Raw genomic sequence first — 18,765 nt, forward strand, 5'->3', positions numbered from 1 at the left:
AGAGTGCAATTGTTTTTATGCAGTATTTGTGTTAGTCTTTTTCTCAAGAGTATGTTACATTTTCTTTGATTAGTATTTCGATCATTAGTTAATATCTTCAACCCGCCAATGATGTTCCCACTGTACGGATCACGTACGTTTGTTCTTACGTTTTATCGTGTACTGTATTTCTGAGTATAGCCTTCTCGGCTCAGAGTTTTATGATATTTTTCATACCATTTTGTTAACACAGACTGATCTGAAGGCGGCTGTTACTGATTGAAATCAGTACTCAAAGACAATATGAAAAAAATTTCTTCTGTTAAATACTACCAAAACATCTGGTCCCAATACATTCATTATGACTATGTCCCACTTCATCAGTCACCTACTGAAGATGGCATAAAAGATCCTACAATATGTATCGATAAAATAAGCAATTAGGTCTTGTACAAGGTCAGATATTTTAACGCAACGTCTGTTCGAAAAATAACGTTAATTTATTTCCTCGGTGATTCATATCACCTGATAACAGCAAAGGCAGTGCATTAGCTTAAAAACTAATGTCCCTAATGTCGGTGTAAACGCACTATTTTTTGGCAAATGAATGTTTTCCATCACAGGAGAGATTGCTGATGCGATATTTAGTCATTAAAGCAGTGCTTTTTGGTCGTATTCGTTTTGCCTCCAAAGTGTCTGTAGATAAGCCAATAATGTCCCTCTCTGATGGCGCCATTTTATTGGGTGAAGAGAATACGAAACAGTATACAGTCGACGCTCGAGAAGTCCTGTTGAATGGGTGAAGAGAGGACAAATTTGATGAGACGGTCAAGGATCCACATGGGCGGGGGGACGTAAACGGATGTGAAATGTGAGGCACAGTACATGGCTTTCGGGGATTTAGAGGGGTATATAGAACCTAGGTGGAGCGGATATCAGTGCAACATTTGCCAGAAATTTGTGCAAAGACAGAGAATTTTAATAGTAATGTGTGTGTGTGTGTGGGAGGGGGGGGGGGGGGGTGTAAGATGTAAGATTACATGCGTTACTGAACATAATTACAGAAAATGTAAGAAGAATATCTACTATGCAAATCATAATCTATACATATATGAGGACATGGCATTCAAAAATTATCAGATCTGTGGAACATTCTGTCCCAAGACAAATGATACAAACATTACAACACTAAAATATAGACATGTCTTGTAATGATACAACATTACAACACTAAAATATAGAAATAAGTGCAGAGGCAATGTAAATTACTAGAATTACAAATTGTAAGTTTACATGTGGAAAGTCACACCTTCAAAATCGTCAAAAGGGAAGAAATAAATTCAGAGCGTAAGTGTGTGATGAGTAAGCTGATTCGAAAAACTCACAACAATGGGTACTGACCAGAGGAATACAACAAAGATATTAAGATGACACTTTAACACAGTGACATTACAAACATAATGAGTACTGGATTCAAAGCGTTTAAAACTAGTATTTGTCACTTCTTCTTACAGTTGTTTTCAGAATGAAGTGCAAATATGCCAATAATGACACTCTCTATTGTAATTACATTTTCAAGTTAAATTCATAATACAAAAAAGAACTATTTTTTCTGGAAAACTGATGTCACTTCTATGTTTCATTTATGATAATATTAGGAAATGGATAGATTCCTACTAACCACTCTCCCCAGAGCCACGATCCTCCCTGTCTCCCGCCTCTCTCCATCCCTCAGACCACCCCACCCTGCACCTCCACCTCACCCTATTCCAAAAATTAGCAAAGCAAAGCTCTGTACCTTTTGTCTGTGTGTCTGTTGATGAGGCAGAACTTCTGCCTTTTGGTGAGTTGTCTGTTTATTCCAAATAATTCATCATTCTACAAATATAATTATTATGTTGAACAGAGAGGAGTGAAATGAACATGAAATTCACTAATTCAGTAAATTATGTAGAAAAGGCTATTAAAATATATTTTATTTATGCAGGTGTGTTTGAAAATAGAAGAAAAAAAATTTCTCTATTAGTTCAAGGCTGATAATTTTACTCATATTCATTTATGTTACTGTGGAAAAGGGCAGGAAAAATCATCCTGAAACTTGTGCTTAATGTTTAGTCACATAATCACAGACAGGCACAAGAAAAATACTGCCAAAATTTCAGCTTTCAACCAGAAAGAATTCTTCTAACACAGAAAACACATACACATTGACACAGGCGCAACTCACACAGGAATGGCCTTTGGCTCTGGCTGCCAAGGCCATACTGCAAGCAACTGCACCTGAAGCAAGAAGTGGTGTGTTTCATCACAAGATTATGTAGTCCAGATGAGAGTTACGGAGATGCTCAACAAAAGTAAGTGGCGGATGCTACAGGAGAGGCTTTGTGCATCAGTGGGAGGTTTGCTATTGAGATTTCAAGAGAGCACTTTCTGGGCAGAGTAAGACAACATAGTACTTCCACCCAGATACATTTCGTGAAATGTTGAAGACAAGAAAATGTGAGAAATTAGAGCTAATACAGAGGCTTACCAACAATCATCCTTCGCATGTGCTGTTCAGAAGTGGAACAGGAGAGTGGGAATCAGTTAGTGGAACTACTGGTAACCTCCATCACACACCATTAAGTGGCTTGCGGAATATGATGTGGATGCCGATGTAGAAGAGACAAGAGTGAAACAAATACAAAATTCAATAACTCAGTATATTATGTATAAACATTTTTCAAATATTAATGCACAGAAAGTTCTGGTTGAGTATAACGAGTTATTTTGAGTGAGGCACTATTGGGTGAGGGTGGGGGTCCTTAGTTACCTGAGGACCTTAGTTACCTAAGGTAAATTAGTTACCTAAGTAACCTTAGTTACCTAAGGTAACTCGCTGTGTCCCCACTTGTCACACAATAGTGTGTGTGTGTGTGTGTGTGTGTGTGTGTGTGTGTGTGTGTGTGTGTGTGTGTGTGTGTGCCCACACCACCCCTTCAAAAATCCCCTTCCCCCGCCAAATATTAGTCAGCTAGTTGTGTGCTGCAAAGCAAAGCACTGTACCTTTTGTTTGTGTTTCTGTTGATGACGCGGAACTTCTGCCTTTTGGTGAGTTGTCGCTTTAGGTGAAATAATTCGTCATTCTACAAATATAATTATTATGTAGAACAGAGAATAGTGAAATTAATCTGAAATTCACTGATTCAGTAAATTATGTATAAATGTTATTAGAATATATTTTATTTATGCAGATGTGTTTGAAAATAGAAGAAAAGAAAAATTCTTTATTAATTCAATACTGATAATTTCACATATATTTCAGTTCATTTAACTTACTGTGGAAAAGGGCAGGAAAAGTCATCGTGAAACTTGTGCTGAATAGATTTTTAGTTAAATCATTTGTTTCTGTGTCAACAGCATGTAATATGACCACTGCAAGTATGTTTCAATTAAAACCATTTTGGAATAAGATCACCTGTATTTACCTTGCAAGTAAATGATATATGGGAGGATTATATTAATAGCTTTTGAATTAATTGTGAACCCTCTTTTTGAGGAACCATCTCTTGGAGTACCTTCCAGTTCTGCAAGGGAATGTGTCATAAGGCAGATGGCAAAAGCAATTAATGTGTAGGGATGTAGAACCACTGGCTCTACTTCCACAATAATATTGCTGCCCTACCACAGTAAGAACAACTATATCTTTACCAGATCAGTTCTCTGTAGTACACACTCTACTATGCTACATGCATTGTGTCTATGCTGAAAGAATAAAAGTATTCATAGTAAATTAGGGGAGTGCAAGTGATTATTTATCTTAATAATTACCATGCCCACTCCCCACTGCCTACAAATGTATTGAAAAAGGTTGTGCTCTTTGATTAAGTTGAATTATGGCCACAAAAACAGTCTGCAATGTGGTTTGTTTGTTATCTCCTCTCCTCTATGAATGTCACAGCATGATCCTGGGCTGCAACAGAAACCAAAAGGCTGAATTTGGTTTTCAGAAGATTGAACAGTTCATTTCCATTGACTACTATATACTTTACAGAGATCTGATTCGAATGACAAGTTTTTAACAGAGATTCTTCACAGTAGTCTGAAAATGTTGTCAATGCACTGCACCTAGTTACTAATTTAGAAGTTGTAAATTATTGTGTTGAGGCCAGTTTCAAGCTCATGGAACACTGTAATAAAAAAATTACAAAAACAATAAGAAACAAAAGCTGTACATATGTTGTGTCTGTATATTCCCATAAAGTTAAAGGGAAAATAAGAGAGACTTTGCTGAAGAAGAAGTATGTTGAAAAGAAAACAGATTTTCTTTTTCATTTGCCTCACACACTCAGTAAATAGCAGGTTTATAGCTTACATTTTTTAATTTAATGCAGTATTTCAGTATTAATAATTGTGTTGTAAGTCATAAAATTTTACACCAAAAAGCTATTTGTAAACAATATTACTTCAGATATAAAGTAAATACAATTTTATGTCATTCTATGAGTTTTCAAATGGAGAGGCATCCCTTCCCCTCTTCCTACCGAGCCAAATTCATGCACAATATATATTCTCTCTCTCTCTCTCTCTCTCTCTCTCTCTCTCTCTCTCTCTTTCTCTCTCTTATACTATATACTACACACTTACAATATATACTTTCTTACACAGCAACTAAAAATTTTATTTAATAAATGTTATTGATGAGAAGGGAGGACGAGGGTGAAAACTGGTGCCTGCTCATAGTGAACTGTACCAAGGGGTTTGCCAAGCATTATGTTCACATCTGTCGGATGGAACACGATCAACAGTGTCATATTCCATCACTTCAAAAGACATTGTGAAGAGGTTTGGTACTTAAACCAGGACATTGGGATGATGTTAGGTGACCAGGAACTTTATGCCCCAACCTCACCCCCACTTGTGAGCCAAATACTGGCAGCAAAAAGTTTTTTCTAACACTAGGATTACCTGCAGTATGCATTTGCCATGGAGGTGGGTTGGATTCTACAATTGATCAAAACAATGGTGTGATAAATAGATTTCTTTTTTGTTACCTGAAAAAAGGAATGTATTAAGTACAACTTAATTTTTATATGAGTTATATAATTATAAAAAAGTTGACATGAAACGAGGACTGGATGACAACACAAAGAAGAACGAGACTGGTAGAATGAGACTGGGTCTGGAATGACAAGTGTGTGAACTGAAATGAGGAATGAGACTGAGCAAGTGAGACAGAGGCAGGAACAACACAGGCTGAAGTGAAAGGTGAGCAGCCAATGTGGGCATAAGATCAACTGTGACCGAAGTGGAGGGTGAATCACCATTCATCTGTCCTTCTGTTAGCCGGCCGAAGTGGCCGTGCGGTTAAAGGCGCTGCAGTCTGGAACCGCAAGACCGCTACGGTCGCAGGTTCAAATCCTGCCTCAGCCATGGATGTTTGTGCTGTCCTTAGGTTAGTTAGGTTTAATTAGTTCTAAGTTCTAGGGGACTAATGACCTCAGCAGTTGAGTCCCATAGTGCTCAGAGCCATTTTTTTGTCCTTCCGTTTGCTTTAGTGAACTGTTCCTTTGGACACTTTCATTCATGAATGATCCACCTTTAATGATAAGCTCTTGTTTAAAAAATGAAATCATAACATTTTGACTCTATTACTATGGACATCATGGTAACAAAATGCCAATAACCACTGGCCAGAGTAAACATAATTAGTGGCTGTCAAAGTGTTGCACAGAAGGAAACACATTATTTATACTTAGTTGTACATCAGTTACGCAGTGCTGCATGCCACATACAGGACACGTTACTGAACTGCTGCAGATGTTGCAACGCATGCATAAACATACTGTAATACAATCAAAACAAACATATGTCTTGTCCATAATGTAGAAAATGTATGCTGATGTGCAGTCACAACTCTCACAGCAAAAATGCTACAATGTATGTCTGAAGATATGCCATTTGCTTGGTGCTCTGTCATGGACCCACACATGGCTCTCAGTATTTGTGGTGTTACAGCAGCACTCGCAGTGGTAATACAGGCTTTCATACTATGACAGGACTGACATACCTGGATATGCTGAAAAATTTTTTGTTTCCTAGGCTTCACGAAGATTCAAAAGATTTCATTTTCATGTATGACAGTTCACTGTCTCATTCTCCACTAGAGATATGGTATTATCTTAACAACATCATGCCACAACTTTGGATTAGAAGTGGTGGACAACAAGATCTGGTTCATCTCTTTTTTGCGTTTCAGGTCATCAGACATCACACCTTGTGATTTTTTTCTGGGGGGGTTCATAGAAGACAGAATCTTTGTCCCATCTATGGCAGCAACTCTGCAAGAGATGAGGGACAAATTTTATTGAGGCTGCCAAGCCAATAAATAGGGATCTGTTGATTCATGTGTGGAACAAAGTCGACTACTGTTTGATGTTTCTTGAACAACACATGGTCTCATGGTATAGTGACTGTGTGAATATAAAACATTGAACCTTTCTCTACCCAGTGAAATGCATATGGTGTTTCTGTCTTTCATAACTGGTCTATAACAATCAATTAAAATTTGTTCTTTAACATCAGTTTTTGTGGCTCGTAAACCAATTTATGATGAGAACTAATTGTCTTTGACACAAGAATGATATGAAATGATGACTCTTCTTAAATCAAGTATTTTTCATATCCTTCTCTAGCTAATTCAGACTGCTCTCTAATAAGTATCTTCATGGGCCGTAAGAATATTTTACCTTCAAGTAACTTCATCTGGGAGTTAATTGTCTTCCTATTAAGAATAATGTAAAATCATAATCGTTGCCTTAATAATGATTACCTTAAATCAGTTATTCCCCAGCAGCCATTTATCAGATTCAGAAGTGCTAAATTATCTCAACAAGAAATATATAATTACCTGCAAAACTTGATCTTTGTTTTATCACATGTCTTATCTTACAAGAATGCATTAGAGTAATAAATAGCTCAGGTATGATTAGGAAGCAGAAAAGATTTACATACAGGAACTTATCTTGATGTATATTTTATCTTAGAGCAAAATTATAATTGTTCATACACATCTGTATATATAGTAGTTGAGAGGAACACCTCTCTGCCTAGAAAGTCTGTGCTTTGACAGTTTCTCACAGACAACAATGCCTCACATAAAAATTGTGTATCTAGCCTTTGCGCTTTCCATATATAGTCTAGTGAAGCAAACTGAGGTAAAACAGCAATTAATTAACATTTACTATTAATTTTTTGCTTTATAACAATTGAAACATTTTATGCTTTTTATACCATCTGTAATTTTAAGCTTAACACCAATTGTTTAGTAGTAGCATGCTTTAGTAATGATTATGTGTGTTCCTTTGTCAGTATTTTCAAAATTAATTTAATGACATAGGTTTATACTATTCATGGGAACTATAGCAGTTTCTTTTGGTTCATTATTTGAAATTTACATTTCCCTTCTTAATATACTTGACATTAACATTTTGTGTAGGGTGCACCACGAATATTCAAAACAGTTGTCACACCTCTGGGTCCCATAAGAGGTCGACAACTTAATACCACAACTGGCAACCCTGTTTATACCTTCAAAGGAATTCCATATGCTGAACCACCAGTTGGATCACTGCGTTTTCAGGTGAGCAGAAATATTCTTTAAAATAATGTAATTTTTTATGTATGTGTAATGTAACACTATTACTAAGTAATGCAAGGGTAGTATTATCACATGTTTCAATTTGTCTTTACAAGAAGTAAATTAAAAATGAAGGACTGGCTAATATTATTTCTTTTTTTATTTTGAAATATGCTTGATATGTTAGTTTAGTGTATTCCCGTAGAATTATGTTATAGCAGAATTCCCATATTTAAATAGCAAACCCAACAAAGAACCATAAAAGATAATTTACAACATTTTCAGTTTTGCATGTAATTGTGTATTTGTTTCTGTACCTGCATCTACTTTCATATCCCACAAGGCACATTATAGTGTTTGGTCACATCTACAGTTTTCAGTTCTAGCCACAAATTGGCTGCAGGAAGAACATCTGTTTTTAAGTTTCAATTTGGGCCCAGATTTGTCCCATTTTAGCTACATGGTCTTCTTGTAAGATATATGTAGGATGACACAATATATTGTTTATCTCTTCTGTTAGGTTACATTCTCAGAATTTCAACAGTAAAACATAACATGACACACACCACTTTTCTTGTAGCATATGCCTCTGAATTTGGATGCAAATTTGTGTGATGCTTACATGTTTGCTATATTACCTCAAGATGGAATGTGCTCCTTCTGTTTGTTGATCTCTGGTTCCTTTATGAATCCTCTCTGATATTGGTCACAGGTTGAGAAGAAATAGTGTAGTGTTAATCAAAAGAAAGTTTTGTAAGCTTCCTGCTTCATGGGTGAACTACACTACAAGATGAGTCTTTGGTTCAGTCTCTGTCTGTATTTCCTACAATTAGTTTTAGGTGATCATTTCAACATACATTATCCGGTGCACATACTCCCACACATGTGACAGTTGTGACTCTTCCTGTAATCTGATTCACAAACTACGTTGTTTCATGCAGGCTCAGTCTTGGATGGTGACTGTAGTGTTGCTGGTCACAAGTGTAGTTGCAGTATAAAAAAATATGTGTTTTGTGTTTGGAGAAAGCGTGTACCTGCAAATTAGTCTCTCACTTGCTTATGAAGAATTTGTTGCTAACCATCACATTCAGCTATGACAAGCCCAAACATATGGAGGAACAATTTACTAAACAATTCACTATGATCATTTTTAATGTTTGCACTGGCAAGAAAATTCAAAGTGGACTATCAAATTACTAATGAATCCTCATTTGGTGTTGGAGAATGCATGATGCATGTGTGCAGAACAAGCCTAAACTTGACTGCTATTTCTCTTGACTCCAACTATTATGATTTTAATGTAATTGTGTAATTAAACAGTAAGGGGTTTTCCTACCTACTTTTAGTACAGGATATTAAATTATTTGATGTTTTATCCTTGGAAAAGAGGTCAGGTCTTCTGCATTTTATTTTTCATTGCAACTTCCCCTGTATGCAAACAGTAACAGTGCTGCGATACTCCCTTGCCCAACTACAAAATGGTTGGATACTACTCCATACTCTTGTATTTTATTGTTAGGTGACAGTGGATAACTCTGTCAATGGTCCTCCAGAAGTCAAGGGAAACAGCATCAACTTGGGCACTGATCTGACTGTCTTCCTGTGTGTCATTGGAAAATAGGATGAGCTGGATTTCATATAGTGTTTCTTTGTTGAAACAAAAAGTCAAGGAAAATAACATCAACTTGGGCACTGATCTATACTGCCTTCCTGTGTGTCATTGGCAAATAGGTTGAGTTGGATTTCACGTAGTGTTTCTTTGTTGAAACAGTATGTTGATTTCTAGAAGAGATTAGACTCCAGAATCATCATAAACTGTGATCATAAAACATATTCAAAAATCTTACAGTGAACTGATATCAATGGTATAGACCTTAATTGTGTGTATCTGTTTGATGACTTTGTTTGTGTATATGAACGCTCTTCAGTATTGTTCTGCTAGCAACCCATTATAGGCTGCTGTTAGTAGAGAAGAAGGAACTTTCAGATTTCTATATCTATCCCATCTGTTCCACCTCACTTTTTGTGTTGAGCAGCTGTAGTTGATTTTCTTTCCTATGGTGACTTATTCCAATATCTGTAATTTTTATGTTCATGTGATGCTTCAAATAAAGCATGAAAGTAAAATGTTCTTAAATCAAACGACCTTGTAAAGCAGAATTTAGTATTTAGTAGGACTTCTCTCTGTCATTCTATAGTTTGGTGGTAGTATAATCAGTGGACATATGCTTTTGATCTCTTGGCTGATTTAATTTAAGATTCCTGAGATTTTGTGACACCTCAGTGGATAATCATATTTTATTTTATTTGATTTTGTGTTTTAAGCATATCTTCCCATACTTCTTATTTTGTCTTTGACTAGTTTTTGTTTATCTATGATTTAGCTGCATTTAAATTTATGGCAAATTTCTCTTTAGTTACTCAGCAGCTTTCTGACACAGTTGTTGAGCCCTGACAAGTCTTTCTCATCACCCATGTATCTGTATAAGAAGAATTTTACAATGCTTTTGAGCTTTGTTCATTTAGACCATACATTTTCAGTATCTGAGATTAATCTTTGATTATGTCTGTTGTAAAACTCTTCTTGCTATGATGTAACAAACAACCAGTGTTCAAATTTAAATGCTGTACCTTCCATATTCAGATTTGTATCATTTCAATGCACAACATAAACAGAACTTAATGAGCAGGTGCGAATGATGTTGCCAGAGATAAAGGTAGTGAACTCATCACTGTTCTTGAAAGTGTGCTACCCAAATTAGGCAACACAAATGTAGCTGTTGTAAATCAACCACACAGATACGACCTTCCTCCTTGGTCATGTGTAAATAAGTTAATAGAAAGAGTAAACAAAGAGATAGATACTGTATGCAAAAAGTTTCTGTACGTGAACTTAATAACTGTAAGCACGTTAGACAGGTCCATGCACACCAGCCATGGCCTTCATTTAAATCACATTGGGAAACAATTTTTGGTTGAAGAAATCTGTCATCTAGCAAATTGGAATCACAATAGGCCTAATATAGAAGCAGTCCAAAGTACTTTGGACAAATGGGTCATAAAGAAAGATGCAATGTCTTATAAAAAGGGTGAAAGGCATTTTTTAGGGAAGTAGACTGTATCACAAATAAATGTGATGCAGAATTAAATTGCAAATATAGACTGAAGATTGTACACCAGAATGTACAGTCATTAACAAACAAAGTTGATGAAATAAATATACTCCTCAATAGTGAATGGAAAGATGTTTCAGTGTTATGTTTTTGTGAGCATTGGTTACAAAATGAGTATTTTCAGTACTTAAAAATATTACATTTTAACCTTGCAAACTGCTTTTGTAGAATGGAATCAAAACATGGGGGAACTTGTATATATGTAAAAGAAAATGTAGATTATAAGAGTATAACATCTGTTTGCAAACTTGGTTGTGAAAGAGACTTTGAAATCTCAGCTGTAGAGTTAATGTCTGAAAACACTATTATTTTATGTGTGTATAGATCTCCTGTTAGCAACATAAGTGTTTTTTTCAAAAAATTGGACCTTGCTTTAGGCAAACTTAAGACAACTGGGAAAACAGTGGTACTATGTGGTGATTTTAATATTGACTTTCTGAGCCATAGCCCTCACAGGGAAACGTTTTTCAATATTATAAAAGCCTACAATCTTTGTCTTACTGTTAGTTCTCCAACACATGTAACTAAAACTAGTGTCACTCTCCTTGATCAGGTATGTGTAAACATGGACAAGTGTACATCAGAAAACTTTGATACCGGCTATAGTGACCACCTTTCACAATTACTGACCATACCTGTAAATCACACTTCGACCAGTATAGAAAATGTTATCCATAAAAGGATTTATAGTGGGAAAAATATTGAATGCTTCCAGTACCTAATCAGTGAACAATCTTGGAGAGAAGTATATGATACCTCTAATACTAACGAAAAGATGGAACATTTTTTGAACATATTCAAGCATAACTTTGACATAGCTTTTCCACAAAGGAAAGTTATTTCCAAGAGCACAGATAGATTCAGAAACTGGATTACATCAGGCATCAGAGTATCTTGTAAAAGGAAGCGGGAACTTTTTCTGCAGTCAAAAACTAACAGCAGCCCAGAATTTATTAATTATTTCAAAAAATACAAGCTAGTTTTGAAACGCATCATAAAGGAGGCAAAAATTAAGGAAAACGACAAATATATTATGAAGTCATCCAATAAAACTAAGTCCATGTGGAAAGCTGTGCAGGATCTTACTGGGAAGAAGACAACTCACAAAAATATTGTGATATCACATGATGGAAATAATGTCACTGACCCTAGGGAAGTTGCAAATAGTTTCAATTCTTACTATGCAACTGTTGCTGGGAAATTAGTGAAGGAAAAATTTGGAAATCCACCTAATACAACATGGAAAGAACTTTCATCTATTGAAATAAATAATATATCCATGTTCCTCAGTCCAGTAAGCCCAACAGAGCTCCTAAATACCATTAATTCACTGAAGAGTAAGTACTCAACTGGTATTGATGATATTCCAGATTATATTATAAAAATAACAGCAAGACAAATACTTTCACCTTTATTGGACATATGCAATTCATCCTTATCATGTGGTGTCTTCCCTCAGCAACTGAAAATGTCAAAAGTAATACCCCTATATAAAAAAGGTGATCATCAATGTATGGGTAACTATAGGCCTGTGTCTCTATTGTCAGGGTTTTCGAAAATTATTGAAAAAGTGTTCCTTTCAAAACTAATTACATTCTTCGACAAGAATAATATTATTTCTGGGTGTCAACATGGCTTCAGACCACAGAGATCAATTGAAACTGCCACTTTCAGTCTGATAAACCATGTCGTAAATGCAGTGGACAACCACAGAAATATCTCAGGTTTATTCTTGGACCTAACAAAAGCTTTTGATGTGATTGATCATTCTATACTCCTGAGGAAGCTCGAATGGTATGGTGTAAGAGGTGTGCCAAATCAGTGGATCAAATCATATTTGGAATATCGTTCTCAGGTAACTGAAATTAAGTACACAGAAGGAAATGAACTCCAGGTACACGTTTCAGAACCATGTGGACTAACTCATGGTGTTCCACAGGGCTCCATTTTAGGTCCCTTTCTTTTTTTGGTCTACATTAATGATTTCCCATCACACGTTAGGTATTCTGAACCAGTACTGTTTGCAGATGACACCAGTCTATTGATTGAAGGGAATAATGAAGAAAATCTTACTGCATCTGCAAAAGATATTACAAAAGGAGTGTCTGAATGGTTTACCAGAAACAGGCTAATAGTTAATCCCCAAAAAACTGTACTAATGAATTTCCACACTGATCAAAATAAAAATCCGGCACAACCTGTAATATGTATGGATAACCAAAACATTAGTTCTGTCAATGAAACTAAATTTCTCGGGATTCATATCCAGGAAAATCTTAAATGGAACACTCATATCACAGCCCTAAATTCAAAACTAGCAAAAATGAGCTATGTGGTAAGAATTCTCTGCAACAGTACTAGTGCAGAAACAGTTAGGGCTGTATACTTTGCTCGTGTACATTCAATACTGAAGTACGGTATCATTTTCTGGGGAAATGTACATCAGGCCATAACAGTTTTCAGGAAACAAAAGGCAATTATAAGAATAATGAAACAAGTGAGCAGCAGAAAATCATGCAAACCTTTCTTTAAAGATCTAAAGATCCTACCCCTTCCCTGCATTTATATACTGGAAATAGTCACGCATGTCAAAAAAAGCATACTGAGAAAAGAAAACCTTTTTCCTCAAAACAAAAGTGTCCATGATTACAGTACCAGGTCAGACAGTGACATACACGTCAATCATTGTAACACCACATTATGCCAAAAAGGTGTATATCATGCAGGAACAAAACTTTACAACAGATTACCAAGACATATAAAATCTCTTACTGAACTACAAAGCTTTAAAAAGTCTGTGACATCCTACCTTCTGAAAAACTGCTACTATTCAGTCTCACAGTATCTTATGCAAGAAAAAATGTAATTTGTATCTTTAATTGTAGAAATAAGTTATAAATATACAGTATTTCAAAAATTTGTAATTATTAACTGTATAGATCCAATTTGTCATAAAAATTTATAAAATTTATGTTTGATATTTGAAAATCCAATAGCCAAAAAATGTTTTCTGTCCAATATCCTGTGTACAATATATGTACTTAAAAAGAGATTTATATGGACAAATAAATAAATAAAATTTTAATAATTTATTAATCTAATACCTATCTCATTATATAATGGCTTTGTTGTCTTCATCATGGGTTATGAGTGTTAGTTTAGGTTTTTAATTATGAAGAAGCTCTAATTATTTTAATAAACTGAAGTGGAACATGCAGGCATCATAAGCTATTAAATAATGTTAGCTCAATTTTCTTTTGAGTTCTCTATTCTGTATGCTGCCTTTAAAGTAACTTTCTAAATGATAATATATTTCATCTTCACAACAATTACATTACAATCAGTTTACAGAAAAATAAGCACCCAACTATCTGCAAACAACTACCAACTTATACTGCCCTTATACCAAGAATGGCATGAAAATAACTATCATCCAAACAATGCACAGTTTTTTTGCTTACTGTTCTGTATAATTTACTGTAAACTTAATCATTATAAGCAAAATAGATAGCAACTACATTCAAATTATTAATAGACAAATTATTTGAATAATATGTCTATAATTTTGACATAAAAAATATAAATTTAAAGAAGACATCATTACAAATTGTAGCATACTTTTATATAATTTAATTTTTGCAAATTACAAATTATAAAAAAATTACTTCATCCATAATAAATGAATGCAAGGGCTCAAATTTAATTTACTCATATTTGAAAATAAATTTTCATATGTTTTTATTATTCTACTGTAGTTGTCACAAGATGAAGGTATCACTAGGTACATAAAGAGTGCTGGTCGTGATTAAATCACACTGCTCCCTTAATATGAAATCTGTTTCTTTTTGCATGTACTAAGCGAAAACCCTTCCTATCCTTTTATGAAATTCTATTGACACATTTAGTCTGTGATACTTTATTTGTCTTTCTGTCATTGTTTAACTCCACTAAATCAAAAAGTTTGGGCCTGTTTGTAACCAGGCTATTTAAGTCAGGTTCTCTGATTAATTTAGGGGTAAGGTATATAGAACATTATCGCCTTAATCCCTGTTCACAACATTTGCCTTAATATCTTGTCTCCCAGTCAACATTCGATACCTTGAACTCTCCTCTTAATATTATAATATAATGAGGAAATTTACACACAATCTTTTGAAAATTGTCCATGAGAAGTAATACTACTACAGTTCTTGAGGCAGAGGACATATAATAATAGCAACTGATTACCATATATGATCCATCTTTAATACTTGTCATCACCCAACTTCTTTTTCAGTCAGTATGTAACCTAATAAGCACTACCAACAAATAAATAAAGACATAATACTCACTTCTTTACAGAAGCATATAAGGAAATTTCTAAAGGAAATACTGTACGCAAAAGTGATAGCCTACTATTTCTGCTGCTGGCTGCCATGTCTTGAAAACTGAACCACAACTTTGCATATGTTGAAACTTAAAACTTTGCATCTTTAGAAATGACCATTAGGATTCATCTGTGTTCAAAAGTCTGAGATATAATACTTTATGTAATGGAAGGGAGAGTTTTTTTTTCTGTGAGAACTAAAATGTTAATATATGTGAAAGAAAAGTAGTATTATGTGAATATTCAGTTAATTAATGATGACCTATGTTTTGATCTATATATTCCAAAAGTGTTTGTAAGTTAGCTTATGTATTAGTCAAACATAGCTATACACAGCACCAAATTAAAATACATCAGTACAAATAGTGATGAACAGTGTAACTCTTTAATCTCATTATTCTTGTTGTTTAGCAGCTAAAAGTTGCGAACTTTTCCTCTGAAGAAATTTAGTCTGGTATACTGGTAATTGTGTTTCCATTTTTAACTGAGATTTAGCTCTTTGATGTAATTTTACACATTTAGCACAGTTAATCCTGTCCAAATAATTTTCTGATCTTTTATGGCATGTGATAATCCTATCACTCAATATATCATTGTGAGTTCTATTTAGAAAAGGATGAGATACTTTACAGGAATACTACTCATTACTGGATGAAGTGCTCATTGCTTAGAAATATGAGAAATTAAAGTAATTGAAGTGGTTGAGTTGGTGGCAGGGGATAGTATACATGTGTGAAATTGAATAAGAACTTCAGTACACTCAAATACACAGAAGAGCCTAAGAAACTGGTACACCTGTCTAATATAGTGTAGGGTCCCTGTGAGCATGCAGAAGTGCTGCAACACAATGTGACATGGACTAAAATAATGTCTGAAGTAGTGCTGAACTGAAACCATGAATCCTGCAGGGCTGTCCATAAATCCGTAAGAGTACGAGGGGTTGGAAAGCTCTTCTGAATAGCATGTTGCAAGGCATCCCACATATGCTCAATATTGTTCATGTCTGGGGAGTCTGGTAGCCAGCGGAAGTCCTTAAACTCAGAAGAGTGTTCCTGGAGCCGCTCTGTAGCAATTCTCGATTCTAGGGAGTCTGGTGGCCAGCAGAAGTCCTTAAACTCAGAAGAGTGTTCCTGGAGCCACTCTGTAGCAGTTATTGATGTGTAGGGTGTCACAATGTCCTGTTGGAATTGCTGAAGTCTGTCAGAATGCACAGCAGACATGAATGGAAGCATGTGATTTGACAGAATGCTTATGCATGTGTCACCTGTCAGGGTTGTACCTAGATGTAGCAGGTGTCCCATATCAGTCCAACTGCCCATGCCCCACATCATTAAAGAGCCTCCACAAGTTTGAAGAGTCCCTTGCTGATGTACAGAGTCCATGGATTCATGAGGTTGTCTCCATACCTGTATGTGTTCATCTGCTCAACACAATTTGAAATGAGACTTGTCTGACCAGGCAACATGTTTCCAGTCATCAACAGTCCAATGTCGGTGCTGATGGATCTAAACGAGGCATAAAGCCTTATGTCATACTGTCATTGAGGGCTTTGGCTTCAAAATCCCATATCAATGATGTTTCATCGAATGGTTCACACGCTGACACTTGTTGATGGCGCAGCATTGAAATCTGCAGCAACTTGCAGAAGGGTTGCACTTCTGTCTTGCTGAACAATTCTCTTCAGTTGTTGTTGGTCCCATTGTTTTAGGATCCTTTTACGGTGGCAGTGGTGTCAGAGATTTGATGTTTTGCCAGATTCCTGCTATTCCAGGTACATTCATGAAATGGTCGTATGGGGAACTCCCCACTTCATTGCTACTTCAGAAATGCTGTGTCCCATCACTCATGCACTTCCTGTTACACCACATTTAAACTCACTTAAATCTTAATAACCTGCCATTGTAACAGCAGTAACCAATCTAACAACTGTGCCAGACACTTGTCTTATATAGGCATTGCTGCCTGCAGTGCCGTATTCTACCTGTTTAAAGATCTCTGTATTTGAATACACATGCCTGTACCAGTTTTTTTGGCATGCCACTTTAACTGAAATGCTTACAATTTCAGTAATATTGTTCATTGCAGTTATAAACAAAAAATGAAATACAAAAGACTAAAACTTTTATGCATTTGTTTCAAAGGTACTCATTAGAGATAACTTTACCTGAAAAGAGAAGCATGGAGGTATTAATAATATTTCTGGAGAAACATGATTGATTACATATTTACCATTACCAGCAGTGCAATCCTGCTAAGAAATTAAACTAGTGAAATATTCAACATAGAATTTTTTGACTGAATTAGTAGATTTCTCATTTATATGTAAATTCATTGTACTACCATAGCTAACACTTGTCATTGTGCATTTCAATTACTGATGTTTTCTTTCTCCGTATATATTTGATGTCACACATACAGCTTTTGGTCAAAGCCTGCTTCAGAAGAGAAAGCAAACACACACACACACACACACACACACACACACACACACACACACACACACACAAGCCGGCACCCTATCATACTTGAGACCACCATCTCCGACAGCTCAGACCAAGCTGCCAGAAATGATAGTCGTGTGTGTGAGGTGTACTTACTTTTTTGAAAATATGTGTGGATTTTCTTTTCTGAAGAATGTTTTGGCCAAATGCTGAATGTGTAACAGTTTTTTCGTTGTGTCTGGCTGCATATCTACATTATCCTTATGGTGAGTAACAACCTATCCCTATTCTTACTATTGTCGATATTTTAACCTGGAGTTTCCAGTGTTTAAAATTTGTCTACTAATAAGAAATGTGAATTCAATACTGCTTGTTATGTAAACCTGTTGTCTAAAAGTTCTTTATGAATATTTGTATAATGCAGAACAACCATTTCCAACAATTATTGATGGAAGAATTGTTGTGTTTGCCATTTAAAAGTGAAGGCACTGTTTGTTGACCAATGCATAAGGTAGTATTTCTGAAAATATTAAAATTTTAGGAACAATAGTGTAACACTCTCTTTATTAATAAAAGGTACACAATGAGACTGTTACTGATGAGATTATTACTGAACAGTTTGGTTGCCTGTCCCTATGGAATTACCTAATCTATTTTGTTGTCACTGAAATGACAAAAGTTCTAGTTTCTTCTCCATCTCTCAACATGTCTTCCTCTCATCCTGGAGACTTTGCTCTTGCTTATCCTTTCTAGCCATCTCTTACCTATTGCCCTTTCCTCTCTCAGAAAGGAACTGAGAGTTCCAAAAGCTGTGAGCAGATTTCTGTTGGAAGTTAAAGAATTTTGTCTTCTAAAGCTAGTAGACAGTTTATCTGTCTCTTCATAATTTTGTGGATATTTCAAGTGAAATTTTATTTTGATACAAGTTCATGTATTTCTATAATCACAAATATCCACTTTCATACTGCAATAAAATAATTTTTATTAATTGATTCATTGACACATAATTTTCTGTAAATGAAATCATGAATGAGATACTACTTCTACTCCAAAGTTCTGTCAGAATTATAATTTTGCATTTTCACTTTCTTGTATTTCATACTCAAATGCTAGTGATGTCTTCTTGCAAAGTCATACACAAATTCCACTTCAGGTCATTCTGTTGATTTTTAGTCCTCATTGCCTCAC

At 35.3% G+C, this 18,765-nt stretch overlaps 1 protein-coding gene across 2 annotated transcripts in view; it reads left to right on the forward strand.

Annotated features, from left to right (window-relative positions):
• Nucleotides 1-754: 754 nt before the first annotated feature.
• LOC124595484 (esterase FE4-like) overlaps nt 755-18,765 on the forward strand; it is a 41,411-nt gene continuing 23,400 nt past the window's right edge. Inside the window, exons 1-2 of one of the 2 annotated variants that reach the window (XM_047134246.1) lie at nt 755-850; nt 7,457-7,600. Coding sequence is in view for 1 of the 2 variants with exons in the window: in XM_047134245.1 (XP_046990201.1) it covers nt 7,107-7,175; nt 7,457-7,600 (213 nt within the window). In the remaining variant the exon portion in view is untranslated. Of the gene's footprint in view, nt 851-7,054; nt 7,176-7,456; nt 7,601-18,765 lie in introns of those variants that run through there. The other variant, XM_047134245.1, reaches the window with a different exon arrangement.

Source organism: Schistocerca americana, chromosome 2, assembly GCF_021461395.2.
Source record: "Schistocerca americana isolate TAMUIC-IGC-003095 chromosome 2, iqSchAmer2.1, whole genome shotgun sequence".
NCBI classification, from domain to species: Eukaryota; Metazoa; Arthropoda; class Insecta; order Orthoptera; family Acrididae; genus Schistocerca; species Schistocerca americana.